Source organism: Saccopteryx bilineata, chromosome 5 (genome assembly GCF_036850765.1).
Source record: "Saccopteryx bilineata isolate mSacBil1 chromosome 5, mSacBil1_pri_phased_curated, whole genome shotgun sequence".
Lineage (NCBI taxonomy): Eukaryota > Metazoa > Chordata > Mammalia > Chiroptera > Emballonuridae > Saccopteryx > Saccopteryx bilineata.
In genome coordinates this window covers 205,372,912-205,400,634 of record NC_089494.1, presented here as the reverse complement: position 1 = coordinate 205,400,634, position 27,723 = coordinate 205,372,912, and the positions used below count along the sequence as shown (strand labels likewise).

At 44.1% G+C, this 27,723-nt stretch overlaps 1 protein-coding gene across 2 annotated transcripts in view; it reads left to right on the top strand.

Moving 5' to 3' along the window:
* The window catches only part of FRAS1 (Fraser extracellular matrix complex subunit 1), a 514,100-nt gene that overhangs the window by 405,397 nt on the left and 80,980 nt on the right, over positions 1–27,723 (top strand). For both annotated transcript variants that reach the window (XM_066279180.1, XM_066279181.1), the window contains 12 exons: positions 940–1,088; positions 1,529–1,691; positions 3,262–3,397; positions 8,328–8,521; positions 9,535–9,688; positions 11,160–11,423; positions 13,145–13,333; positions 14,739–14,858; positions 15,131–15,310; positions 23,972–24,096; positions 24,376–24,516; positions 26,355–26,582. In XM_066279180.1, coding sequence (XP_066135277.1) covers positions 940–1,088; positions 1,529–1,691; positions 3,262–3,397; positions 8,328–8,521; positions 9,535–9,688; positions 11,160–11,423; positions 13,145–13,333; positions 14,739–14,858; positions 15,131–15,310; positions 23,972–24,096; positions 24,376–24,516; positions 26,355–26,582 — 2,043 coding nt within the window. The remainder of the gene's footprint in view (positions 1–939; positions 1,089–1,528; positions 1,692–3,261; positions 3,398–8,327; positions 8,522–9,534; positions 9,689–11,159; positions 11,424–13,144; positions 13,334–14,738; positions 14,859–15,130; positions 15,311–23,971; positions 24,097–24,375; positions 24,517–26,354; positions 26,583–27,723) is intronic.

The window sequence follows — 27,723 nt, the reverse complement described above, 5'->3', positions numbered from 1 at the left end:
AACTTTCTAAGAAGATGTTGCCTGTCTTCTAGATATTTCCAAAAATATCCCTAAAAAAGAAGAAATTACTCATTAAGACATTCAATTTTTGTCTATGTAAAGACAAAGAAAGCCAACTTTATTTCCCAATAAGCAATGCGAAAGGGAAGGGAAATGGTTTTTTCAGTCCAATAAAATGAAATCTGTAAGATTTCCTAAATTCTGTTAAACTAAAAATTTTTAATGTTCAGCATTAAAATGAGTCATTGGCTGAGCTAAGTAACTTCTGTTCCTTCTGTTTTGCAGAATTTTCTCCCTCACTAAGTTATAAGGGAATTTTACTTGTTTCTAAAAAGCAAGTCATCCTTAGAAATTCCAGAAGAAGCTTACAGCTGTGATTTTAACTTTTTAAAAGACTTTATTCATTTTAGAGAGGAGAGAGAGAGAGAGAGAAAATAAAGAGAAGGGAGGAGCAGGAAGCATCAACTCCCATATGTGCCTTGACCAGGCAAGCCCAGGGTTTTGAACCAGCAACCTCAGCATTCCAGATTGACACTTTATCCTCTGTGCCACCACAGGTCAGGCCACAGCTATGATTTTAGAAAGATGACATGTCTCTGACCATGCTTTGTTCTTCACTAGATGATTGTAATAAAAATAAAACCCCTTGTGACTCTTATAGTAACAAAAGACTGTCTCTTTGTTTTATGCCCCATGCCTAAAGTGCATTTCCCCACTGTTATCTTGAACTACTCTTGGGAAAAAAAGATGATCAAAGAGGCATTTTAGGAGGAATAAGTACTGGCATTTTTATGCAATTAGAAATGGTGTTGCTTTATCACAAAGGGAAGGAGACTTTTCTAGTTAGCACAGAAGGAAGCACCCATGACCTTTAACTACTGGAAGTAGTCATTTCTGCAAATGTGCACTCATGTCTTAATGTCATATTTGCCTGATTAGGATGATTCTTCCCCCAACTCAGAGATCTGGATTCAGTTAAGTTCTCTGCCCATGTATGGTACTCTTTTAAGAACCTCAGGACCGGAAGTGGAAGAAATCTCAGAGGTTGCCAATTTCACAATGGAAGACATTAACAACAAGAAAATTAAGTACGTAACCACTTTGTATTCCTTAACAGAATTTTTAAAAATTGTGTTAAAATATCATAGTTAACCTTAACTTTGAGTGGTGAGTGTACAATACAGTATACAGATAATATATATATTATAGAATTGTGTACTGGAAACCTATATAATTTTATTAACCAATGTCACCAATAAATTCAATAATTAAAAAAAAAGATGTGTGGTAATGGAAGGAAACTTTACTTGCAGTGGTGAACAAACCTATATAATTTTATTAATCATTATCACCCCAATAAATTCAATACAAAATAAATATTTTTTAAATGAAGTGGAACAAAGTAAAAAAAAAAATTAACAAGTAACCAATAGCTCCCTTAAAAGATTATATTGCTTTTAAGTTGCAGTCATCTTACTTGGCTTCTCAGTGTAGCTCATTCATTTGTTTCTTCTCGTGGCTTCTGCAGGTACTCAGCTGTGTTTGAGACCGAAGGTCAGCTGGTTACTGATAGCTTCCATTTCTCGGTGTCTGATATGGATCACAACCGTCTAGACAATCAGATGTTTACTATCATGATCACTCCTGTCAAGAATCCACCTCCAGTCATTGCATTTGCTGACCTTATCACGGTAAACAATTCTCAGATCAATAAACAGGGAGTGCTACAGAGAGCTGGGATCTATGGTGATGTAAATAATCTCTTTCTAAATTGGCTGCCAAGTTCTTTCCTCAAAGTATCTAGGCAATAGTAACAAGATAGGTATTCTTTTCAACTGTGAGTTTTTCAAACAGTAAAAAAAAAAAGATCATATGCAGAAAATCAAATCATTATACCCACACTGTTTAGTTAGTCAACAAATATTTATGTGTCAAACATAAATGTTAGATGTGTATAATGGGGGGAGTAAAATTAGAAATGAAATATATCTCTGAGGAGTTTATAATCTAATGTTAGCGGATACTAAAGTATGGGGGTATGGACAATGTCCCCCAAGTCATTCCTTAAATCCAGTTTATACTTATGGTGAAGAATGTTGACGCTTCCTTGGGGTAGGGAGGGTGAGGGAGCCAGATAATGCATCCCGATCATGAAGTTACCGGGACCTGAGTTCCAGTACCAGTTCTGTTACTTAGTAGCTAAGTGACCTTGAATCAGTTATATAATCTTTCCAAGCTTCAATTTCCTCATATATAAAATATTAGTAATTTCAGAAGATTGATCTGCCGATTAATAAAACAGTATGGAAAAAAAAAGTATAGTACTGGCATGTTGTAGTCAATCCATAAAAGTTAATTCAGTTTCCTCTTCCTGCTGTCTGTATAGATCATAATGCCAAAAGTTCAGCTTTTCTGGTTTTGTCGAGCAACTGAAAATTGAAAAACTGAGTTGTTTCTAAATGATTCTGCCATTCTACCCATTTTCCCATTTCCACACCTTACACAGCCATTTGGGTCTCCCTCAATCCCAGAGCCCGGTGACCTTCCACTTTGTAACCTGTTGATCTTCCTACATATAGCCAAGAGCTGTTCAGAGTGAAAGGGCTGGGTCATATCCAGCAGGCTAGGAAAAAACCAAGCTCAGCTTGCAGAGTGAGCATGCAAAACAGGGCCCTAAAGGAGAAAGTTAGTGTGAGCAACTGCTTTTACTTGTCCTGATTTATTTCCCTCCTTGACATTAAGGCAAGCACTAGCTTTTGGGTATGTTGAGCCCTTTCTTTCTGCACCTCTATAAATGCTCACTGTAAAGGAATGAACGGGACTCTGTTCTGCGTGGGAACACCTATAGGACAGTCGTCCTCATGATGTCCGAAGGAGGACTGGAGGATCATTCTCTAGCTGCGGGCTTTTGAATGTTGATGTGGAAGGCAGGCAGCCATCCTGTTGTGCAGTTGTGACGAGGTGGGTGATTAGAATGGGCCAGAGCTGGCTGCTTTATAACCAGATCCATCATTGAAGGCAGCACGACTTTGAAGGGAGACACGCAAGTCATCGTGCCTGAGTGTCGCTTTGAGAGGCGCTAAAAGATTGCCTGGCTTCAGCAGTGTGCACATTCCTCATCTTGTAGGTAAAGGATCTGCCTCCTCAAAGAAGTGAAATTGATGCCAGAAGGTCACCCCAGGCAGCACTTTGCAATTCGGTTCCTTTTAGCATAGTTATGTGCAACCGCCCAAGGACTCTCTGCAATCTTTTCTTTCTCAGGTTGAGGAGGGAGGGAGAACCCCCCTCTCATTTCACCATTTCTTCGCTGCGGATGATCATGACAACCTCCAGGGAGATGCCATCATTAGACTAAGTGATCTGCCCAAGTACGGCTGCATTGAGAACACAGGAACAGGTACCAGCAGAAGCTTTGCTGTAGAATTCTTTTAGACCCAAAAAGAAAGGAGGGTAGAGGGAGGTAACCACTTCCAGTTAAACCTGGACATGGGGAACTAAAGAGGAATGGAACCATTTTAGAGGAATGGAAGGAAGGAAGATTTCATCCACTCAACAGAAATTTACTGAGCATTTTCTATGTGCCAGGCACTTTTTCAAGAGGAAGGGATGCATCAGTAAACAAAACCGACAGAAACCACTACTTTCCTGGTGCCTTAGATCCTGGGAGGGAGTCAGATAAGAAACCTAGAAAAATTGTGTAAGATGTTAGGAGGTAAATCAATGCTATGGGGGAAAAAATAGAGCAGGGTACCAGCAGTGGAGATGGAGGGCCTTGTAGATTACACTCAGAATTGAGTGTCAAGGAAATAAAATTTTCTGTCCTTTTATTGCGAGACAGCTGCAGGTTAGCCAAACCATAGCTTATGACTCGGCTCCTTCCAAAGATATGACGTGAATTGAATTGCATGCTTGTTTATCTGTGACCCTCTCCTCACATCCTCCCTCCTCTGCTATCTGCCCTGGACCTACTACCCTTGGTGGTTATCCCAGAGAGGGAGAAGCGAGAAGGATGTGTTCCATCCACAGGCCCTCCAAGACCGCAGTGACGGGTGGTTTGAGACAGGTCCTGGCAGGTTACTGTGCTGCTTGCTGCCTCTGCAGTGCGATTCCTGAATGCCAGCGCTTGGCTGTAATTGGCACGCTGCCAGCAGCTCCCACAGAGAGGCCATAGACTGAAGGTGTCTGTGGTGAGCATGGCACCTGCGATCTGAGCCTGGTTCCTGGAAATTCACTGAGCGGCGATAAAGCTTTCTTAGAGATAATCTTGGGGCTTTTCCCCATCTTGCTTCTCAGTGTGTGTGCACTTAGATTTGTTTATTGCTGAGTTAGATTTACCTCCAAAAATGTTGTTGCCAGATACAATGGTTATAAAGATGAGTAGGGCACAGCCTCTGCCCTGAGTCGGAGACAGACAGAAGGCTGATGAATTAATTACACAGTATATAAAATGCCAGGACAGGGAAGGAGCAAAGCACTGTGAAAGTGCGTAGGACAAAACAATTACTTTTGCCTGGGAACCCGGAGAAAATCTAAGAAGGTGACATTTTGAATTGCAACTTGAAGGGTTAGTGGAAGTCACTGTGGGAAGAGGGAAAATGGCATTTCTCACAGAGGGAAGAGCTTGGACAAAGGGTGGAGAATCCACAAGGGATGGTTGCCCCTGGCCTTCTCTTTTCTCCAGATGGTTTCTTACTAAGCCTTCCTAACACAGTTTTACATTAGCCTGGAATGCATGCAGAGGAGTATTTCACCAGTCCAGAAGTCAAATTTCTGGCAAGCCTCAACCTCTCTAACAATGGTTCCCAAACTTTAATGTCCATAAGTCTCACAGGGAGGGCTTATGGAAACATTTTCCTGGCCAGCACATAAGAGTTCCTGTTGGAAGAGGTGGATGATGCTCATGTGTTTGCATTTCTCTCTACTTTTTTTTTCTTAAGTGAGAGGAGGAGAGATAGACTCCCACATCTTCCCCCACCAAGATACACCTAGCAACCCCTATCTGGGGCCAATACTTGAATCAACTGGGCTATTTTTAGCAACTGAGGCTGACACTTGGACCAACAAGCTATCCTCACCACTCAGGGCCAACAATTGAACCAATCAAGCCACTGACTGCGGGAGGAGAAGAGGGAGAGAAGAGTGAGACAGAGGAGGGGAGAAGCAGGTGATCACTTCTCCTGTGTGCCCTACTTAGAATCAAACCCAGGGCATCTATACACCAGGCCGACACTCTATCCCAGGGGTTGGGAACCTTTTTGGCTGAGAGAGCCATGAATGCCACATATTTTAAAATGTAATTCCGTGAGAGCCATACAACGACCTGTGTACGTTATGCATTATCCAATAAAAATTTGGTGTTGTCCCAGAGGACAGTTGTGATTGGTTCCAGCCACCCGCAACCATGAACATGAGCGGTAGGAAATGAATGGATTGTAATACATGAGAATGTTTTATATTTTTAACGTTATTATTTTTTTTTATTAAAGATTTGTCTGTGAGCCAGATGCAGCCATCAAAAGAGCCACATTTGTCTAGCAAGCCATACGTTCCCAACCCCTGCTCTATCCTTTGAGCCAGCCAGGGCCTGCATCTCTCCCTAATCACAGGCAATGCCATTGATGCTGGTCCAAGGGCCACACTTGGAAAACTACTACTCATGTTAAAATGAACCCGGAAGTAAGGAAGAAAGGATCCGAGGACAAATAATTGTACCAAGGCACATAATTTAAGGACCCTACCCTTTGCTCCATGGGTATAAAGAACTGAGTCTGTTTTGTGTATGTGAAACTAGTTACCTAGATTTAGAATCCAGCTGATCAGAAGAATGTCTTTTTAAAAACATTAGAAGGAGCAGCTGAAGCTTCTTACCAGCAAGACCAGGAGCAACAGAATAATTATATAGTTAAGTATAAAATCCAACAGCATGGAATCTATATTCATTCAGTACCAGCACAAACAGGACAGGACCCACCCTGCTTACCTACAGGGCATCGCTGTATTCTAGTGCAGTGTGGTAATAGATATTCATGATGATAGCCTGCATACACTGACAACTGTTTAATTTGTGTGTAGTCTATTCCATTTAAGAAAAGGAAGTCATAATGATGTACATAAAAAAAGATAAAAGGTACAATTTTAAAAATTGGAAGGGTTGATGCTAAATCTTCAGTGACAGATTCACTTGTTGAATGGCTTGTTTTCCAATAACAGAAAATAAGTCATTAATCTATTTGAATATATTTTTAAGAATTATGTACTTTATTTATGCTATTTTGGATCCACATAAAGAGGTCCCGGGCCCTGGCCGGTTGGCTCAGTGGTAGAGTGTCGGCCTGGCTTGTGGAAGTCCCGGGTTCGATTCCTGGCCAAGGCACACAGAAGAAGCACCCATCTGCTTCTCCACCCTTCCCCCTCTCCTTTCTCTCTATCTCTCTTTTCCCCTCTCGCAGCCAAGGCCCCATGGGAGCAAAGTTGGCCTGAGCACTGAGGATGGCTCCATGGCCTCCATCTCAGGCACTAGAATGGATCTGGTTGCAGCAGAGCAATGCCCCAGATGGGATGAGCATCACCCCTGGCGGGCATGCTGGGTAGATCCCAGTTGGACGCATATGGGAATCTGTCTGCCAACCCCCACTACCCCCCCCCACTTCACCTCTCACTTCAGAAAAATACAAAAAAGAGAGAGAGAAAGAGAGAGAAAGACCCCATGTCTCACACTGATAATGATCAATGGAAAGAGAAAATAAGAATTTGAAGGAATGATAGCGAACCCTGAACTGTATGTCCAGAGGTTAGACTCTTCTATGTTTCTGTTAACAAGAGATGCCAAATTTGAGGGGTAAAATTTGAGAAAACTTATGTAATTGAAGAAAAAATATTTGTCTTGAGTTCCTAATTCAAATAATTTATAAATAACACTTTTTAATTCCTAGTCTTTCTGTTGAGAGGACAACAACAACAAAATAACACTATCTACAATTCAGGAAGTCAGTGGCCTTTTAATACACGACCTGACCCTTGCAAAGGTCTATGGAAGAAGGAAAGAGAAAGCCTGGCTGATTTCAAATTGTCTATAATTTTCTTTGTTGATGTGTTCAGGGAATATTTGAAGACACAGGGGTTTCTTTTTTTCTTTTTCTTTTTTTTCATTTTTTAGAAAACTGATAACTATTTGAAATCAATTAGAGAAACTCAGACCGAGTAAGAAACAAGTCATCCATCATGTAAACAGCACTTACTCTTCCCCTTGGTATTTTACAGTCTTTGAGGTTGGCATGAAAGGAAGTGTTAGAGGCAGCATTTACTATGGTGCTCTGAATGGTACCTGAGTGTCTTAGTACCTGAATGCCATCTGGGCTCTGGATGGTCCTTGAGTATCACAATAGTCCTGGTGGACCATTCTAGGCGCTGAGCTCAACCCATGCTGAAGTTTCATTAAGGAACTGAGAGGTCAAATGAAAATATGCTTAAGGAGATTTTTCTTACATTAAAAAGGCATACAGTTAACCTATTCTTTGGGGGGAGGTATTTTTCTGAAGTGAGAAGTGTGGAGGCAGAGAGAAAGACTTTCTCATGCACCTGACCGGGATCCACCTGGCATGCCCACCAGGAGGTGATGCTCTGCCCATCTGTGGTGTTGCTTCGCTGTAACTAGAGCCATTCTAGAGCCTGAGGCAGAGGCTATGGAGCCATCCTCAGCCCCCGGGCCAACTTTGCTACAATGGAGTCTTGGCTATGGGAGGAAGAGAGGGACAGAGAGAAAGGAGAGAAGAAAGGAAGAGAGGGAAGAGATGGTCACTTATCCTGTGTGCCCTGGCCGGGAATCAAACCCGGGACTTCCACACACTGGGCCAATGTTCTACCACAAAGCCAACTGGCCGGGGCCTAACCTATTCTTATGTAGAGCAAGAGGGCTCTTCTTGCAAGGACATGCCATGTAGAATGGTCTTAAAATTAAATAACGCTTAAGGTAGAACCTTTGCTATTGTGTCATTACTTGCCCCAGCACTTACTTTATCAAAAATTTCTAACAAGTCACTTATTCTGTGCTTTATAAAATAGTAATGTTGTGAGTGCTTTCATGCATATTATCTCATTTGATTTCCCATGGAACCAGCAGGGCAGATAAATCCATTTATAGATGCGAAATAGTGGTTCACCTGGGGTCTAACCCAAGGTCTTCCGATTCTTGGTCTTCTGCTCCTTCTACTTTCCCACCTTTACCCTCAGGCACGATTTCATCTTTTGTTGATAATGCTGCCATGTTTTCTAGTTCAGCCTAGTAAGCCAAGACTCAAGGTAAAAGTTCTCTCTTGATGTTGATGCAGGTGATCGTTTTGGCCCGGGAACTACCACCAGTGACCGAGAGGCATCATTCCTCATTCAAGATGTCCTGGAAAACTACATTTACTACTTTCAGAGTGTTCATGAAAGCATTGAGCCAACCCATGATATTTTTAGTTTTTATGTAAGTGATGGAAATAGTCGTTCAGAAATCCACAGCATCAATATCACCATCGAGGTAAAGACTCTGGAAGTTAGAGAAGTTGAGCCTTTGATCATAACATCCCACTGTGAAATAGCTTCATATAAACTCAAAAGCAATGAAGATTGAATATGACCCTCGGTTTTAGAAGTTAATTTGAAAAAATAACCCTAACCTACAGGAAACGTACAATTAAGGCTGGCATTTGGGGATGGTCTGACTTGGAAATCTAAACTTCCTTGTCAGGGTAAAATCTATTCTCTCTTATATAAAAAACAGTTTGTGAGGGTCAGACAGAGAAACCTTGCCAATCTTATATTTAGATGAAAACTAACATATTCCAATTTTCCCCTGAAATTATTGTATGTGGTTCAATATACATAGTTACATTTTATTATTTTTTAATGCACTTATTCATTAAATTGTCACATCAAAGAAATGTGTTCCTTGACGCTGTATTTATTCTCATTGGTGCAAATACAGAGGCTTGCTCCACTAACCCAGGGCGAGAAAGGTAAAACTTAGAATGGAATACCCTCTACCTTGCTTTGAGAAAATAAAACATATGGTACCTTGGCACTTTTCAGGGACAGTGATGACGGTGGCGCTGGCATACGGGCAGGGAGACAACTTTAAAATCTCACATTTTCAAGTGTGGTGTCTTCACACAGATACTGTGCTGTGCTCAGGGCTTTCTAAGACAGTTAGTTCTGATTTCAAATAATGTGCCTTTATCCCCCAAATCTGCTTGTACCTGTCTAACCACACATCCACAGTTTTTGTCTGGAAACTATGACCATTGTACCTACAGAAAAGATCTGAGAAGATCTTGTGTAGAATGTCTTGCAGTTTCTTTGCAAGGGGATGTTTTGTTTGTGTGACTGCTCTCCTTTGACACTAACCATGTTGATTGGGAGTCAAAGCAGGTGACACATTAAATGCTACTTTGATAGTGAAGGTTGATGCACCATTACTTTCTCTGAATAATGTGTGTTGTTCTTTCTTAAACCAGTGTCTGTCTGAGACCTAATATTTTATGCTTTTATCAGAGGAAGAATGACGAGCCCCCCAGGATGACTTTGCTGCCTCTCCACGTACGGCTGAGCTCGGGAGTGGTGATAAGCAATTTTTCTTTGAGCCTGCAAGACCTGGACACTCCAGATAATGAGCTGATTTTTGTATTGACACAAAAGCCTGACCACGGTAGGACACAGCTGCTCTGTAAAGCTTCTTAATTGAGGCACCTACGGTTGTTAGAATAAACACGTAGATGTCAGTTACTTTTCTGCCTTGCCTCTATAGCATTTATTTTTTGCATCAACGCACAAATCAGATTTACAGCTAGCTGATATTCTTTGGGCTCACAGTAGACAGTGGTTACTCTAAATGCCTGAATCCGAGGTAATTGGTGTTTCTGAAATTCAGTTTCAGCTATTTTCTCGTGTTCCTATGTAACCTCAGGCGAAGCAGGTTTCGGCGTCTGCAAATTGTCTTCTCAGAGAAAGCATCATCGCTTGATAATTTGGGGCCCTCTTATGCAAGGAACACCCTTGTTATTAATTACAAAAGGTGTTCACTTCAAGTTAGAGCAGTGATTTTCAACCAATGTGCTGTAAGAATTGTTAAAATGTGCAACACCCGACTATGTAGTCAGGGGTACTGACCGCTGTTCCATTAGGTTACCGAAGAGAAAAAATGACAACAGCCAACACAATAGCCATCTGGTGTAAATGAATCAAATTTGGATCTTTTTTTTTTTCTGTCAGATCAACAGGAAATATATTTTTTGTGGTGCCACAGAGTTTTCATAATTTATTTATGTGTGCTATGAGAGAAAAAGGTTGAGAATTGCTGGGTCAGAAGCCTAAAAGATGTCTTTATGAGCTTTTTCTTTTGGCAAAAAAAAAAGTTACTTTTCCTGATTAAACCAGGGATAAAAGCCACCGTGGGAATCTTGCACCTACTTCTTTTCTAAGTGCCATCTCCCTGGTATTACCAAAAGCTGGAACTTCCATCTCCCAAGCATCCATCCTAACACCTGTCGGTCTCTTAAGGATGAAACCATTCTTGTTACTGGAGAGTTACGTGAAGAGGCTATTGGTCGCTGCAGTTCAGGCTGCTTTTATTCATTTTCACTTTCTTTAATGAAGCACTGTAACCGTCCCACTGTGGTACCCCTGCCCTTGAAAGCAGAAAATTATGTCTCCACCCAAAGATGCTCAGCATCTTTCCGAATTTTAAAGGAGTTCCAAACATATGTTTATCTCCTATCCCAGATCCCCTCAGCGGAAGGCAGCGTGTGAAGAGTGCGACGTTCACTTTGCAGAAGGGAAAAATAAGGGTTAGATAATGAAATGACTTTGAATTCGTGGAGTGGGATTTGACTTCTAAGCCATTTTATTACCACATCCATCTGTGTCGTCTCCTTAAGAGATTTTTAACCAGGAAAAGTGGGACTTTATCTTCTTCATTTGTATCTGAGGCCATAGGGAAGCAGTCTGCACTTATTTATAAAATACTAAGTTGTGGGTCGTTTATGTTTGTGTCACCAAGAACCTCTGAGGCACTTGACATTCCACCCAGGCTCACGCTAGTTGACAAACTCAGACAGTGTTTTGGTTCCATATATATATATATTCTCGCGTTGTTTTTTTTTCTATACTTCCTTCCTCAGGTCATCTACTCCACAGACAGCCTGCCTCTGAGCTTCTGGAGAATGGGAGGATTTTAGACCAGGGCTCCTCCTTCACCTACCAGGACATCCTGGGTGGGCTGGTGGGGTACGTGCCTGGCGGTCCTGGTGTGGCCGTGGACGAGTTCCGGTTCTCTCTCACCGATGGACTCCACATGGACACAGGGAGGATGGAGATATATATAGAGCTGCCGCCAGGGGGTGCCCCCCACGTGGCCGTTAACCGAGGCCTACAGCTCTCAGCAGGTACCACGAGAATGGAAGAGAGTGGCTGTGGTCCTTTGTCATGGTCCAATGCTTCCTTCCCTGTTCGCTCTGTGGGAGGATTCGGAGCTAAGTATTCAGAACTCAGGGACAGTGGAATTGGGGAGAAGTGTTGTTTTAGGGACACTAAAAGTTGTGAATGACAAGTGTGAATCTCTGGGCCAGATGCCTATGTCTATGAATTTGGGAGAAAATTGAGATAAATTGATAGTATTTCTAAGGCCAGACATTGCCACTCCCAACCATCCCCACACAGAAACAAGCAACAAAAGAAATCCAGCGGGATTTCAACAGGCTTATTAAAAAAAAAAAGAAATTGGCATGGTGGGGCAATTGGACAGTCATCGTGTGCTAAAAGAGACTCTGCAAATAATTGGGAACATTTGACATGGGATTCTGGGGTCTGACATTCACAGGTTTGCTTATGTATAAACAGCCTGTGACACATGGCAGTCTCGAAGTCAGATTGCAGTGGATGTTAATTAGGGAGTGGGCCTTTTGCCCACAGAGCATCTACATCCCACTGAAGTTCTTTTGTCTCTTCTTAGTTTTACGTGTATTTTGTAGTAAAAATATAGTATAAAAGTATTTGAAAATTTGGAGATCCCCAAAGATCCCAACTATTAGGTCTGGGATTTAATTTACCTTGTTTACAAGCAATTGAGTTAGCCTGATATTCTTTCATGGATGCTGGAGGAAGACACACGATCCCAGGGCCCAGACCGAGTACTTGCGACAGTACACCAGGCAGCGTTGCCATCAGCGGGTCTGCACTGGTTCTCTCTGCCCTCCAAGTCTCGCGGTGTTGGTGCGGAGGCCCAGGTGGATGCCTTCCGGTGCAGCGGGAGGCACTGCAGGAGAGGCGCACTGAGCTTGGGAAATCCTCGTGTTATACTAAGCAACAGGGAAGCCTGCTCTTTGACCCAGAAGGAGACATCGCCTCCTCCCTGAGAATGGCCTGGGTAAAAAGTGGTCAGGCCTTGCGTTCTTGGCATTCCCCAGCAAGAATGGGCAGAGCCCCTCAGGGCCCTTGGGAGATTGTCTCTCCAAACACCAGGAGGACTAGGACCTACTTTACCAGAATTTACCATTTTTAATATGATAAAATGGCTGGACAGAAGAGCAAGGGTCGAGGCCCTGAGAAGAGGAGCCAGCCCAGTAGCCAGGGCTTTGCCTCCGTCCCCAACAGCGGTGCAGCGCACAGGGCCCATAGCCTCGGTTCCCGGCTCTGTAATCCTCACTATGTCCTCTGTCTTGAGAAACAACGATTGTGATTATTGCTTCTGAAATGGCAACCAGAGTTTACTTAAAGCAGTTTTTGTGATTTGGTGATCCCCAAGACAGTAAATAAACCGGGTCGAAGCAGGTTTTCTCATGGGTCTAGGAGTGATTTATAGCACAGAGCAAGGAGTTGTGAAATAGATATCAGTACTAAAGGATAGGGACTAGAGCAAGCACAGGGAGCCAGTGAGACGGAATCAGAAGAGGAAAGGGGCTCAGATCTGACTAGGACGTGGGGAGGTCGGGACTGTTTCACTTGGGGAAGTTAACAGGAACTCAGCTGGAAACGGAAGGACAAGCACACGATGCTTCCTTAGACCCAGAGAGTGTGTGATGATGTAGTCTTCAGTCTCCTGAAATCATTTGGTATCCTACTCAAAGGCGATGATGGAGAATGACCTACGTCTCCCATTCTCTTCCAGGGTCTAGAGCACGCCTCACAGAGCAGCACTTGAAAGTGACTGACAAGGACTCAGATGCAAGTCGCGTGATGTTCATCATGAGAGAAGATCCTGGTGCAGGGCGCCTGCAGATGGTAAAGCGTGGCAGCCCGGAGCAAGTGTCCGTCAACGGCCCCATCCGCAGTTTCAGCCAGGCTGACATCAGCCAAGGTCAGCCGGTTCTCCTCTGCCTTCCCAGACCTTGTCGGACTTCTCCCATAGAAGCGCAGTGGGAGTTAGACGCCTGGTAGCCGGTGGCAGTAAACTGCTCACTCTTTGTTTTGAATAACAACTGAGTTATAGCTTCACTTATTCTTTCTTGGCTCTTCAATTTTTTTTTAACTGTCCTTCTTGGCTAAAATGCATTCATCTTTTAACATAGCATTGATGAAATTTGGGGATATTGAGAAGGGAAAAGTCATTTGACTTCCTGTGCTGCTAAAAAGTGTATGTGAGAGAAGAAAAGGGAAAAAAGAAGTGAATTGGGATGGATTTAAGTGAAAATCATGCCTGCCTTAGGTGAACAATTTGTATCTCTTTTCAGCTCTCCAAGGAGTGCAACTTAATGAACTAAGCAAAATGGGAGGGCATAAATCGGAGCTGCCTGGGGAGATTACATAGCTCATCCCTCCTCGGGAAATGCTGATGTCACGTAAAAGCGTAAATGTTAAATGCTATGTAGTTGCTGTACAGTGCTTTCAGAGGTGGAAAAAAAGAGGGAGGGAGTTACATATTGCGGGGGGAAAACTATCCAACATCATCTGATGATGTGAAGGTCCATTTAGGAGCAGAAATAAGGGTTCTCTTTATGTACTAACGCGTAAAATTGGTAGCAGCCTAATAATTCTCACTGGACCTGTATGTACTTTAATGGGGAGGGGGGGCAGAATTAGCAAAGGTGTAGGAATTCCTTGGTTATTTCTTATATTAGTGTTTCTTCTTGAAAAATGAGACCAGGCGCCTCGTCCCAGAGATCTGGTTATATTTACATTGCTAGGTACTTAGAAGTGATGTTGTGGGTTCACACACTGCACTTCTCCCTTTGGAATATTTTGACTTCTCTGGAGAGTTTGTTTTTGTTTCTCTATTTATTTGTTGGATAGTGATATCTTATGTTGTTCCAAAAATTATTGAAGGCTGTATTGGGAATTGGAAGTGAGGCTTTCTGGGAGGATGTGGGCTACGGCTTGGCGTGCTCTTGTCCTGTGATGTGGATACATAACAGGGTCACACCAGTGACATGGCTGTGGTCAGTGCACATTTCCACACGGGCAACTTTGCTGATCTAGTTATTCATGAGACTTCCTCAGACTCTTTCCCAACAGCTGGGCCTTAGCCACGAGCAATACTGTTGGGGGTGGTTTTCATATGAGCACTTTCTATGAGAAAGTCTGTAGTGGGAGAAGAAAGGAGGAAATGAAAACTTTAAATTAAAATGCCCAAAGTAATGTCAAAGTGAGGAAGGTGTTCATTGATTCCTTGGTGTGGATACCAGTCAAATGTCCACCTCACCCTTCAGAAACATGAACATAAAGCCTTAATAGCAGATCTTGATTGTTTTTTGTCCTTTTTACAGGCCAAGTAGAATACAGTCACAGAAAAGGAGAACCCAGTGGGAGCTTTGTTTTTAAATTCGATGTGGTTGATGGAGAAGGCAACAAATTGATCAACCAGTCCTTTTCCATCAGTGTTTTGGGTAAGGGGACATTAGTTGCATTTCTAAAAATGTGTCAGCATTTCTGAGGTTAAATAATCTATATTGTAACTGGCTTGAGGCTGAGCCTCTCCTTTACCCAAGTGGTAAGGAAATCTAGAATCACGTCCCCGCTGCTGTATGAAGCTCTGTCTCCCTGGGGCACTCTCCCTCTCTGAGAGACGGCTCTAAGGACTATTCTGAGGTGTTAACCAGAATCGAAGAAAGGAGGCTGAAAACATCCCATTTCATATCACTATGTCTAATATTTTCAGAAGACAAATCCCCACCAGTCATTACCACTAATAAAGGGCTGATCTTGGATGAAAACTCAGTGAAGAAAATCACCACGCTGCAGCTCTCGGCCACCGACCAGGAGAGTAAGCCTGCGGAATTAACCTACAGAATCACCAGACAGCCCCAGCTGGGCCACCTGGAATACACAGCATCGCCGGGTAAGCCTGTGGTACTTGCCTCGTCAAGCCAGAAGGTGGCATTTTGTCACCCGGGGGCAGCCACAGCATGTGTACACATGCACCCAGAGTCCACCTCTATTAGTATTTATTTTCTGCGTCACTGCTCTTGACCACTCATTATAATACTGCCTTGAGTTATACTTAGCACACAGGAGATTCTCAATAATTACTTGCTGAAAGTTGAATAGAAATTTGCAGTTTGAATAAGCAGTCTTATCTCCATAACTAGATTGTCCATTTCTTCGGGGCGAACACTGCACCGTGTTCTCCTTTTTAAGCCTTTGAGCACTTGGCATGGTGTGTTCTTAAAAACTTAATTCAGCCCTGGCCGGTTGGCTCAGTGGTAGAGCGTCGGCCTAGCGTGCGGAGGACCCGGGTTCGATTCCCGGCCAGGGCACACAGGAGAAACGCCCATTTGCTTCTCCACCCCTCCGCCGCGCTTTCCTCTCTGTCTCTCTCTTCCCCTCCCGCAGCCAAGGCTCCATTGGAGCAGAGATGGCCCGGGCGCTGGGCATGGCTCTGTGGCCTCTGCCTCAGGCGCTAGAGTGGCTCTGGTCGCAATATGGCGACGCCCAGGATGGGCAGAGCATCGCCCCCTGGGGGGCAGAGCACCGCCCCTGGTGGGCGGGCCGGGTGGATCCCGGTCGGGCGCATGCGGGAGTCTGTCTGACTGTCTCTCCCTGTTTCCAGCTTCAGAAAAATGAAAAAAAAAAAAAAAAAAAACTTAATTCAGCAAAGAGCACATGAACATGTGTATTGAGCAAGATTGTAGTTTAGCTGCTTCTGGGAAAAGAAAGAAAAGAACAAGAAAATATAGTTCTCCCCTTTCAGAATTTTCTACTGGGTGAAATAAGGAACTCCTTCCCTGCAGATAACAATAACCGAGGGAAGAATGTGGAAGGTGTTTTTAACCTGGTGTCATAAGAGTTCAAAGGAGGCTATATCAGGTGGGAAGGTGCCCAGTGTTGGCATTTAAGAGTGCCCTTGGATGACAGCATTTGAGCAGACAGAAATTGTGTTATTTCCAGAAATGGGAACAGTGTATGGGCACATTAAAAAACAAAACAACTGACCAGGTGATGGCGCAGTGGATAGAGCATTGACTGGGATGCGGAAGACCCAGGTTCGAGACCTCGAGGTTACCAGCTTGAGCGCGGGCTCATCTGGTTTGAGCAAAGCTCACCAGCTTGGACCCAAGGACTCTGGCTTGAGCAAGGGGTTACTCGGTCTGCTGAAGGCCCACAGTCAAGGCACATATGAGAAAGCAATCAATGAACAACTGAGGTGTTGCAATGAAAAACTGATGATTGATGCTTCTCATCTCTTTCCGTTCCTGTCTGTCCCTATCTATCCCTCTCTCTGACTCTCTCTCTGTCTCTGTAAAATAAATAAAAAAAAATTTAAAAAACAAAACAAAAAAACAACTGGGCTAGTTTAACTAAAGCACATATTCTAAAAATAGAAATCAATGGGGCTCATGGATAAATTGGCATTTTATGGAAGGTCTTCAAAGGTGAGATAAGTTATCTCTATTTAATTCAATAGGCAATAGGAAGTCTCTGCAGAATTTTGAGGAGGAAAAGGGAGTGAAATTCATCTAGTGTCCAACAGGATGAACCAACAGAAAGAAAAAGGAGGCCGTGACAGCGGGTGGGAAGTTTCACTTTGGCCTGGCAGGAGCCAGAGCGGGCAGTAGTGGGAATAGTGAGATGAGAATAGCGTAAGAGATAATACCTGGAACCTGCTAAGTATTCCGTGAACAATAGCTGGTTGAAGGAAGGAGAAAGTTTCAGGGAGAGAACCTATAGGACATGGCAGTGGAAGTGCGGTGAAGGACAAGGGATACTGGCCAAAAAACAATCTAAAGGGGAAACTGTCTTTATTTTGTACATCATACAGGCAGTGACAGCTTGCAGAAGACTTAGATCTTCATTGCTTTTCTTTACATTTTAGGCTACAGAGTCTTTATTCAATCAAGGAAATAGCAAAATGGGGGACTTTCTTGCCCTGATGGTACTCACCATCCAATGCAGAGAGTCAGACAGTAAGCAAACAAGCAAGTGAACACATCACACGTCACTGGTGGTGAGAGCTGAGGGAGAAATAAGGGCATGACCAGGGTGCATAGGGAACGAGGGGAAAGGGGTGCCCCCTAATAATGAGATGACGTTTGAGCAGAGATCTAAACAAAGTGAGGGAGCCAACCAAGCTGGCTGGAGAGAGCATTCCAGACAGAGGAACCGACCAGTATAGACATCCAGAGTTGGGCTCGGTCAGGTGCACTGCGTGTCACACACAGGAAGGGGACGCTGTGTGTGGCCGAGTGAGCGAGGGAAGGGATGATGGGGCAGAGGAGGCAGGTGAGGAGACAGGCCGTGCAGGGTCCACAGCGACGCTAGGGGAAGAAGTATTGTGTGCACATGGCGGGAGGGTTTGAGGAAGGATGGTCCGATTGGCCAAAACCCTAGTGCAAATGAAAGCAAGTGGCCTGCTCTTTTGTCCCCCAATTCCCCGGAGTAAGTACGCAGCTCAGCACTCCCAAGACCTTGGCTGCATGAAGTATTTGTTAACTAATTCACGAGCTAATTGCTTCTTCCAAAATTCAGTCAGGTTGCTGACTGTATCTCTCCAAAGATGAAAGGACAGACTCGGCTGTTTGTGCCGAACAACAATGGCTCCGAGCTTCGTGCAGGACACGGCCAGTGCTCGCAGGCTGGTAAACCTCAGCCCTCGCTCTTCTCTGGCCTGGGCTGTGTGATGCAGCTCCACATCCACATTCGCCTCTTCTGTGTGTACAGTGTCACCTTCACAGGGCTGAAATTCTGTCTGCCAAGACCAAGGTGGCCCTGCTTAGGGAGCAGCCCAGAGCTGCGCACACGTCTCCCGCCTCTTGGGAAGGTACTCCCCCAAAATAGGGGGATGGCTCTCTCAACCTGGGACTCCACTTCACCAGCCTTCTTCCTCCAGGTTTGACTTTTTAATCCACTTAAGTCTCCTGCCCCAGCCCGTTTTTCTGAAGTCCCTCTTTCTGGTAACTCTTAAGTAGGCGAGATGCAGGAGTTAGTCCCCTCCCTGTTATTCTTGGGGGCCCGTCCCCATTGCTAACAGGGAAGGCTTCCCTGTCCCTCCCTCATAGGAGTCCTTTCTGTAGCATTTCATAGCCATCCTCTCCTTCCCTGCCTACCTGAGAATACTTTCTTTCATGCATTTGATTTTTTTTTAATGTCAAAGATCTCCCTTCAGAAGAAGTACATGTTGATGACTTCTCATCCTCTCCTAGGGCGACCGGCTGCAGCTTGGAGGGCAGCCGCAGCTCCCCGCACTCCTCTCAGGGGCGAGGGTGTCTCTCCTAGGAGCCCGGCTGGGCTGCACCTGGTCTTTCTGAGCAGAGCAGAGCACCTTCCCGCCAGTGTCCATGGGCAGGCACTGAGCTATTTTGAGACCGATGCCTCTGGCAATGAGCACTTGCCACCAGTGTTTGCAGACATTCTCTTGCTGGTTCACTGTGAAGTGGACTTACTCTCATGCCGTCCTTCTTTCTTGCTCAGCGGGTGGTGGGTGGTAATTGGCTGTTCCCTTCCGATAGACAGGAGAGCTATGAAGATCCTCTTTCCTTCCCCTGAGGGGACGCAGTGAGCCATCTGCCTGTGCAAACGGCGCGGTAGGCAGCCACCAGCCTGAGCCCACTCTGGCCCTGCAAGCGCTCCTTCCAGGTGAAGGCAGCCACTCCCTCACCTCAGGGACCTGCAAGATTCTCGTTTTCTTGGTAAATCAGAGAAAGGAATTAAATGATTAAGACAGAAGCTAACCTGCTGGTATAAAGAGGCTTCAAAATACAGTGTCTAAAACAAGTTTTATTTTCTGCGCAGAAAAATTAAGAGGCTGCCGGCGCACATGGCCCCCGCCACCCGCCCCCCCCCCACGAGGCTCCCGAATCTGGTCTGACAACTGCTGTAGTTGCCATGCCGCAGCCAGCAGCCAGCAGCCAGGGGGAAGGTCGGGGCCCCACGCCCACTCCCTCTCAGGAGCACTACTAGAAGGGCACACATCCCTTTTGGTCACACCCTAGTGGCATGAGTGGAGTTTCATAGAGCCATGCGGTGCCTGGGAAATGTCAACCCTAACTGGGATTCCGTTGTTTAGTTAATAATAATAAGAGTTGTTGTTTTTTTGTTTGTTTGTTTTGTATTTTTCTGAAGCTAGAAACGGGGAGAGACAGACTCCCGCATGCGCCCGACCGGGATCCACCCGGCACGCCCACCAGGGAGCGATGCTCCGCCCACCAGGGAGCGATGCTCTGCCCCTCCGGGGCTTCGCTCTGCCGCAACCAGAGCCACTCTAGTGCCTGGGGCAGAGGCCAAGGAGCCATCCCCAGCGCCCGGGCCATCTTTGCTCCAATGGAGCCTCGGCTGCGGGAGGGGAAGAGAGAGACAGAGAGGAAGGAGAGGGGGGAGGGGTGGAGAAGTAGATGAGCGCTTCTCCTGTGTGCCCTGGCCGGGAATCGAACCCGGGACTTCTGCACGCCAGGCCAACACTCCACCACTGAGCCAACCGGCCAGGACTAAGAGTTGTATTTTTAAAGGAGGGAGGAGTAATACGGGGACCTAACGATCTCTGGCCAGCACCGGCTCTCACCTTTATCAGACGTTTACTGAGTAGCTGCTGCAGGGGCAGACAGGTCCTGAAGCTGTAGTACAGATGTGTTTTGGTCGTGATGACAACACCATGACAGAGGAAAGTGGGAGCCAGAGGAAAGCAAATTCTACCTAAGTGGGGTAAGGCAGAGTAGCCTTCCCAGAAGTGCTGTTTGAGCAAAGGTGTTCTTTGGTTTTCTTCTGATCTCAGCCTCTCTCAGTATTGTGACACCAAGCAAAACAGGATGCATCCATTGTCTTCATTTAGGTTTTTCTAGAGAGCACAGGTGCGTGCACCTGCGAGAGCTGCCGTACACGGTACCACAGACTGTGCAGCTTCAACAGAAGTTGACTGTCCCACGATCTGGGGGCTGGAAGTCCAAGATTACGTGTCAGTAGGGCTGGTTTCTTCCGAGAGAAGGATCTGTTCCAGGCCTCTCTGCTTGGCTTATCAGTGGCCTTCCTCGTGTTCACGTGGTGTTCTCCTTGCAGGTGTATGCTGTGTCAAAGTTTCCCTTTTTATAAAGACACTAGTTGTATTGGATTAAGTCCTATCCTAGTGACCTCATCTTAACTAATTACATCTGCAGTCATCCTAACTCTAAGTAATGTCACATGTGAGATACTAAGGGTTAAGACTTCAACATATCAATTTAGCCCATAACTGGAGTCTTTGAAGGAAACCTGAAGCAGAAAAGCTGTGAGTCTCCCAGGGCTTGAACTTGCAGTGGGGACAGATGGCAGCACAGCGCCACCCCAGCCGTACCAAAGGCAGGAGGCCGAGGCAGTCACCTAACCTGCTCTTAGGAAGGCAGCTTCTTCAGAGCTGCTGTATTCCCACACCTCTTCTCTGACCTGGACAGAACTTTCTCTGATGTGCTGGCCTTTCAGGAGAATTGGAAAAGCTGATGGGGTTAACAAGGGTCTCTGCTATACTGCCAGAGGTATCATTTAGCCAGCAGGTTGGTGACTGCAAATACCTTTGATGGGATTAAAAGCCTTCAAGATATTTCAAACAGTAACTACCTGCTGTGACAGCCAGTGAGCACAATATGTTATTAGGAACACCAGCTTGCTGGGGAGCAGCTGAAGTCTTCCAGGGCCTAGTTAGCACAAGCTAAAATGTTTTTAAAAATGTGTAGAGATTAAAAATGTGTGCTTAATAAGGCCTCTTAGAGATCTATTATAGTGATTGAACTATATCATTCACCAAATGTGTTTTGAGTACCTACTGTGTGCCAGATACTATTCTGGGTACACATTGGTGAAGAAACCACCATAATGTTTGTCCTCTTGAAGCATACATTCTAGGTGCAGTTTATTATCCTCTGGCACTTAATTATTGGCATCCTATAAATGATAATATTAAGTGCCCCTGTCAAAATCCATATTTTGTATAAGAAAATGGTTATAACCAGCAAAGTATGAGAAACAATCCAATTCACAAATATTACAGTGGTGACATTTCAGTGGTAGATGTATGAGGGGTTTTTGTGGTTCTTTACTACTCATCTATGCTTTTCACATTTTCTTTAATAGGCAAGTATTACATTCATATTGAAAAATATTAAAAGATAAGGATGATATCTAAGAGGCTCCTTATCTAGTCTGTGTGACCTATGATAAGATGCATTGCTCTTCTAATTGTACTACAGTGCCCTAATATATAAAAACAGAGGTAAATATGCCAACCTTGGCCTCCCAGAGTTGTTATAAGGTGAAACTTTAAATATATAAGCAAGCCTGAAATAGTATTCTGCATATGGTAGGTGTTCAGTGTTTTCTAGATAGATCAGGCCTAGAGCTCTCGTGTGCTGCTGGTGGGAATGGAAAGTGGTGGCACCTACCTTGAAATAGTTTTTCAGTTTCCTAAAATGTTAATCATCCACTCAACGTATATTGCAGCCATCTCACTCTTAAGAGATTTACCCAAGAAGAATGAAAACTTATATCTGTACAAAGACTCGTACACCAGTGACCATAGCAGCATTATTTGTAATAGCCTTGAACTGGAAATAACCTAAATGTCCATCAACAGGTGACTGGATAGACAAACTATGACATATCCACACAATGGAGTCCTCCCTAGCAATCAAAAGAAATGAGCTCTTGATACATGGTACAATATGGATGAATTGCAAAATAAAGGTGCTAAGTGAAAGAAAGCATACATAAAATAGTACATATTGTTTGAGTCTGTTTATTAAAAAAAGTTAGAGAAAATGCCAGCTAATCTAGAATGGCAGAAAGCAATTTATTTATTGCTTTAGGACAGTAGGGGGATAGGAAGGATTGAAGATTTAAAAGTGTCAACTGGGAACTTTTGGGGTGATGGGTATGTCCACTATTTTGATTGCGGTGATGGTTTTATGAATGTGCCAAAGCTTATGAAATTGTACACTTTAAATATGTGCAGTTTACTATATGTGCATTTCCTCTCGATAAAAATGTTTTTAAAAAACCAAGCCCAGTGCTTCCCTCCCAAGAGGAAGGAGACTTCCACCACCTTTCTCAGGCAGTCTTGGGCTCTCATAAAGAGAACGGTGAATTAGGTGGCCAGTGGATTGTGTAGTCCAGACAAGTATTTCCCCGTGAGCTATGGGGATGGAGTCACGGCAGGGGAAGAGATTTAAATTTCTCAGCACAACTAGTATGCAGTTATTAAATTTTTAAAGAATGGTATGGATTTCTGTCCAGACCACAAGACAAAGCTATAAGATGGGAGGGGGGGGGGCTGTCAAGAGCTGATACAGCAAGCCCAGAAATATAGACTGCCTCATAAAAAAACTAATGCCCTAATACCAGGAGGCTGTTGTATCTGGGTGACAGATTTCAGATGATAAAGAGAGATGCAAATGTAAACCATGTAGTTTTATTTATTTACTTTTTAAGATAGCAGTGATGCTGGTGTCACAAAGTAGAATATCTGGGGTTTGGTTTTGTTTTGTTTTACAGAGAAGCTAAACTGATATCGCCGGGATTTATAATGACAAATAGTAAATCCCAGGCAGCAGCAAATGTATTGTAGGCCCAAACTGAAGGATTGGATTAAATGGATTAATACCCCAACACCCGTATCGGACAGCAGGAATGTGTGCTGAGGGTCTAGAAGATGAGATTTTGTTCCCATCTTGGCTGGCACCAGAGAATGAGTCCCACATCCCTAAGATGGAAACAGAAATTGTGTGCTAAATGTTGTCGGGCATTTAAAGACAGAGACGTTGTTCACTTGTGGGATGCTCTGGCTTTATTTAAAAACCACATTAGATTTTTGTACTTTTAAAATGACCCTGAAAAAATATGTAACGTGTTTTCTACCATGTTGTTGAAAGATGGCGGTTCTCTAGGACATTTTAGATTTGATACAGAATGATTGCTCAAAGCCCAAAGTCACACAGTAAGTTTACTGTCAGCCTGGCTAACATGGTTTATGACAGGCCAGAATCACAGACCTTGCAAAGAACCTTGTAAGAGGGAGCCTTGAAAGGGAATTTGAAGAATATCCAATGAAACTTTTGGAGGCTGGGGAAGCCTCACCAATCACAGAAACAAGGCTATGTTTAGTCAAGCCCTAGAAGTCCAGTGTTCAAAAGCTATACCATTGCACAATATTAAAAATTAAGACAGGTTTTCATAAAGGACTCTGAGGCTATGGAGGAATATAAATCTTAAGAGAGAGGAGTTTGGAGAACAAGACAATGGCTCTACCTTTTACAGACTTTACCTGCATACATAATCCTCAGGAGAAAGGAGAGTAAGTTATTGAGCACCTGCTGTTGACTTGGCACATAGTAGAAGCCTAGGTAATTAAGCTAACGTGCTGCTACAGAACGTATGCTGTTGTAGAAAAAAGTGTGCAGCAACTCTAACACAGTGTCTCAGGGAGAAGCACATAAATGCTATGAGAAAAATGCTAAGGACTCTATCTAGTGAGACATCTCCCTAGCCTCAGAAGTATGCCTGGCATTTTTACATCATTTCTGTTTCTCTTCTCCTCTGTTGCTAGGTATCCAGATTACTTCCTTTACCCAAGCAGACCTGATGTCACGAAGTGTTCAGTATATCCATTCCAGTGAGTCCGAGGAACATTCAGATGCCTTCAGCTTTACGCTGTCAGATGGAGTCAATGAGGTGGGTGAGGAACCCGACTCCCTTCTTGAATGGGCGTCACAGAGCTGTCTGCAGGGCAGCTGGTGCTATCAGAGCTTCCGCTTCCTCTGCTCTCAGCCGAGGGCAGAGGCAGATTCTGACAGCCCCTGGGGCTCTTGCCCAAGAGAACTCACTTTTGGGTCCTGGTCAGTTAGTCATGCCAGATACGGTGTGAAAAGGAAAGCAGAGGGTACTGCCTTCTACTTGGGTGGCAGGCTGGGGACAAGTGTCCCTCCAGCCTGCATGTTTCTGCCATTCTAGGTGGCTCAGACTTTCCATATCACGCTTCGCCCTGTGGATGACTCGCTGCCCATTGTACAGAACCTGGGGATGCGGGTGCAGGAGGGCTTGAGGAAGACCATCACAGAATTTGAGCTCAAGGCAGTGGATGCGGACACAGAGGTGAGAGCATTCCCCTGGGTTCTCTGGCTGAATGACAGACAGGCTGACCTGGTGACGGCTCTCCTCTATGCTGTGCATCCTGAGTGGAGGGCAGAGTGCTGAGGTTAGAACAGGTATCCTTGAATGACTGAGAACCAGAAGAGACCAGAGCCTTCTGGAAAAGAGAAAATGCATACATTTGCACTCAAACTGCTTTTAAACCCTTTCTGAAACCCAAAGTACCTTTTCTCTCTCCCCTGATAACATGCTGACTTTTTACCATGATTTATAAAAAAATTAGGTAGAGGACATTTTATCCAATATTTTTATTCCTTATTAGCATGAACAAGGATTTTTGACACCTTTCCCTTCTTCTTACCTTCTTTCTTCTGACTTCTCTGGATGACAACTAATTATTACAATTTAAGCATCCTCAGAGAACTAGGCTTTATACGGTAAAACAGTGCCTGCAGAGACAGAACTCTCATTCTCGCAAGGCTCCTAGATAAAAGAGTGGAACCTTCTGGCATGATTTAGCTCCCATGGAAGAGAACCAGAGCATTCATTAATTAGTTCTACATACACTCTACCCTGTACCAGAGTTCCTTCATTCATCTGTTCACTCTTTCTGCAAACGCTGATGACCTGCCGGTGCCAGGCTCTGCTCTGCATGCAAAGGACATAGCTGTGAGCAAAACACATCAAGTTCCAGCCTTAGGGAGTGTTCAACCTTTGATTAGGGGGGCAGACAATAAAAAAAAGAACACATAACATCATGTCAGATATTGTAAGTGCCATGAGTAAAACTAAAGCAAGCTAAAGGAGACAGATTGATGGGTGTACTACTGCTCACAAAATTAGGGGATCGGGGAATGTGCAGATACTCCAGTACTTTCAGCCTTTTGCATTTTCACCAATGAAATAAAAGTTGGTTTTGCATCTCATTTGCATAATCGAACAACTTTCTTTGACTTGTCGTTGCTTTTCTGATGTTCTTGTTGAATAAAAACAAACAAACAAACAAATGCTTCTTTTTTTATTGCTTCATATTCATTTTGAAATATCCCCTAATGTTTGTGAGCAGTATATTTTAGACAGAGTGGTCAGGGAAGGCTTCTCTGAGGAGCAGAGATATCAGAAGTAGCAGAGCAAGCTGGGCAGTCATCTGGGAACAACACTCTCTGAGCAGAAGAACCAGAAGTACAGAGGCCCTGTGCTCAAGTGAGCTTAGACCTTTGAGTTAGCACAAGGGGACAAGAGGCCGGAACCTAGTGACTAAGCAGGTGAAGGGAAGAGTGGGCCCAGAAGGGAGTCTGGGGGCCAGGTGACAAAGGGCCTTGTTGGCTCAGGTCAGGCCTTTTCATTTTAAGCTATGGTGGTAACAAATCATCGGAAAGGCTTGAGTGGGGTATGCTACCTCTTTATTTTTGCTTCTCTGTGTCACTCGAGATGCAGCAATTAGAAATGGAAAACACATTTCTGTTCTGATGCATGTGGTATTCTGTATATAAGAGTTTCAGGAAATTAGGGGGAAATGGATGGAAAATAAATGAATAATTTTAAAAAGTCTAGTTCCTATCATCCCAGGAGAGGTTAAAGATTCAGGTTTTCCTTCTGACTCCCAAAGGACAGATTTAAATATCTCAGTCTTACAACTGAAGCCACCAGAATATAAGTTCAGTTATAGTAACCAATATAATTTCATTCCTTAGCTTTGTTTTTCATATCTATAAAGAAGCACAATTCTTATTTTATACATGTCTTTAGGTTTGTCTACACCTGACCACCTGTTGGCCATCATTGACTCACCTGGTTTTTCTTAAGACTTTCCCTTCTCTTGCTGTTTACTTCCTGGGCAGGCTGAGTCTGTCACGTTCACTGTTGTGCAGCCCCCACGGCATGGCACCATCGAGCGAACCATCAATGGGCAATACTTCAGGCACACCTCTGCCTTCACCATGGAAGACATCTACCAGAACCGGGTCAGCTACAGCCACGATGGCAGCAACTCCCTCAAAGACCGGTTCACCTTCACTGTTGCTGATGGGACAAATCCCTTCTTTATTATTGAGGAAGGAGGAAAAAAGGTAACGGAAACAACAGAAAGGGAGGCATAGCTGAGCAGGCCAGAGGTTGCCCAGAACATGACATTTTAAGGCCAAGGACAGCCTTGTTTGAGTTCCCGTTCTGTCACTTACGAATTGGCCTTGAGCAAATTAACTTCTCTAAGCCTCTATTTTTTATCTGTAAAATGGGTACAATAATAATCATCAGCTTCAGTTAGACTAGAGATTAAAGAGGTAATCCTCATAAAGTACTTAATACTATTGGCAAATCATGAACACTGTCAATAGAAGTTGATAGTTATTGTTATCATTCTGCTGTTAGTGCTCCTTTCTCTTTACCTACCTTTTAGTCAATTTTTCTTTCATCTGTTTCTTCAGTAATATCATATGGTTCTAGATTGTCTTACTCTTTTATATGTCCCTTGAGTCAGCCAATGTTTCTATCTCATGAAGAATAACAGTAGTTAATAGTATGGCCTTTGGGTCCTTGCTAGTTGGCTCAGTGGCAGAGCATCGGCCCAGCATGTGGATATCCCAGGTTTGATTCCCAGTCAGGCCACACAAGAGAAGTGCCCATCTGCTTCTCCACTTCTCCCTCTCTTGCTTCTCTCTCTCTTCTCTCTCTCTCTCTCTCTCTCTCTCTCTCTCTCTCTCTCTCTCCTTCTCTCCCTTTTCCAAACTCATGTAGCTATGGCTCGATTGGAGCAAGTTGGCCCCTGGTGCTGAGGATAGCTACATGACCTCAGAGCTCAGTTGCTGAGCAACAAAACAGTGCCCCAGATGAGCAGAGCATCGCCCCCTAGTGGGCTTTGCTCCAAGTTAAGGTGCATGCAGGAGTCGGTTTCTGCTTCCTTTCCTCTCACTAAGTTAAAAAAAAAAAAAGAAGATGTGTGGCTTTTGCATCCAAAAGACACTGATTTAAATTCTAGCTCTGTCATTTACAGGCTGACTAACTTTCTAAGCCATTTAACCTTTCTAAGCCTCCACTTTCCTTATCTGTAAAATGAAGATGACACCTACCCTTGTGATGTGCATAAAGCACTTACGCCAGTGCCATGCACAGGAAACATCTAATAAAGTGTGGCTGTCATTATCATCAGTGTCATCATTTTAGGACCGGCATGAGAAACAGGTCAAGTTTCTTTTCTCTTGAGGTCATGCA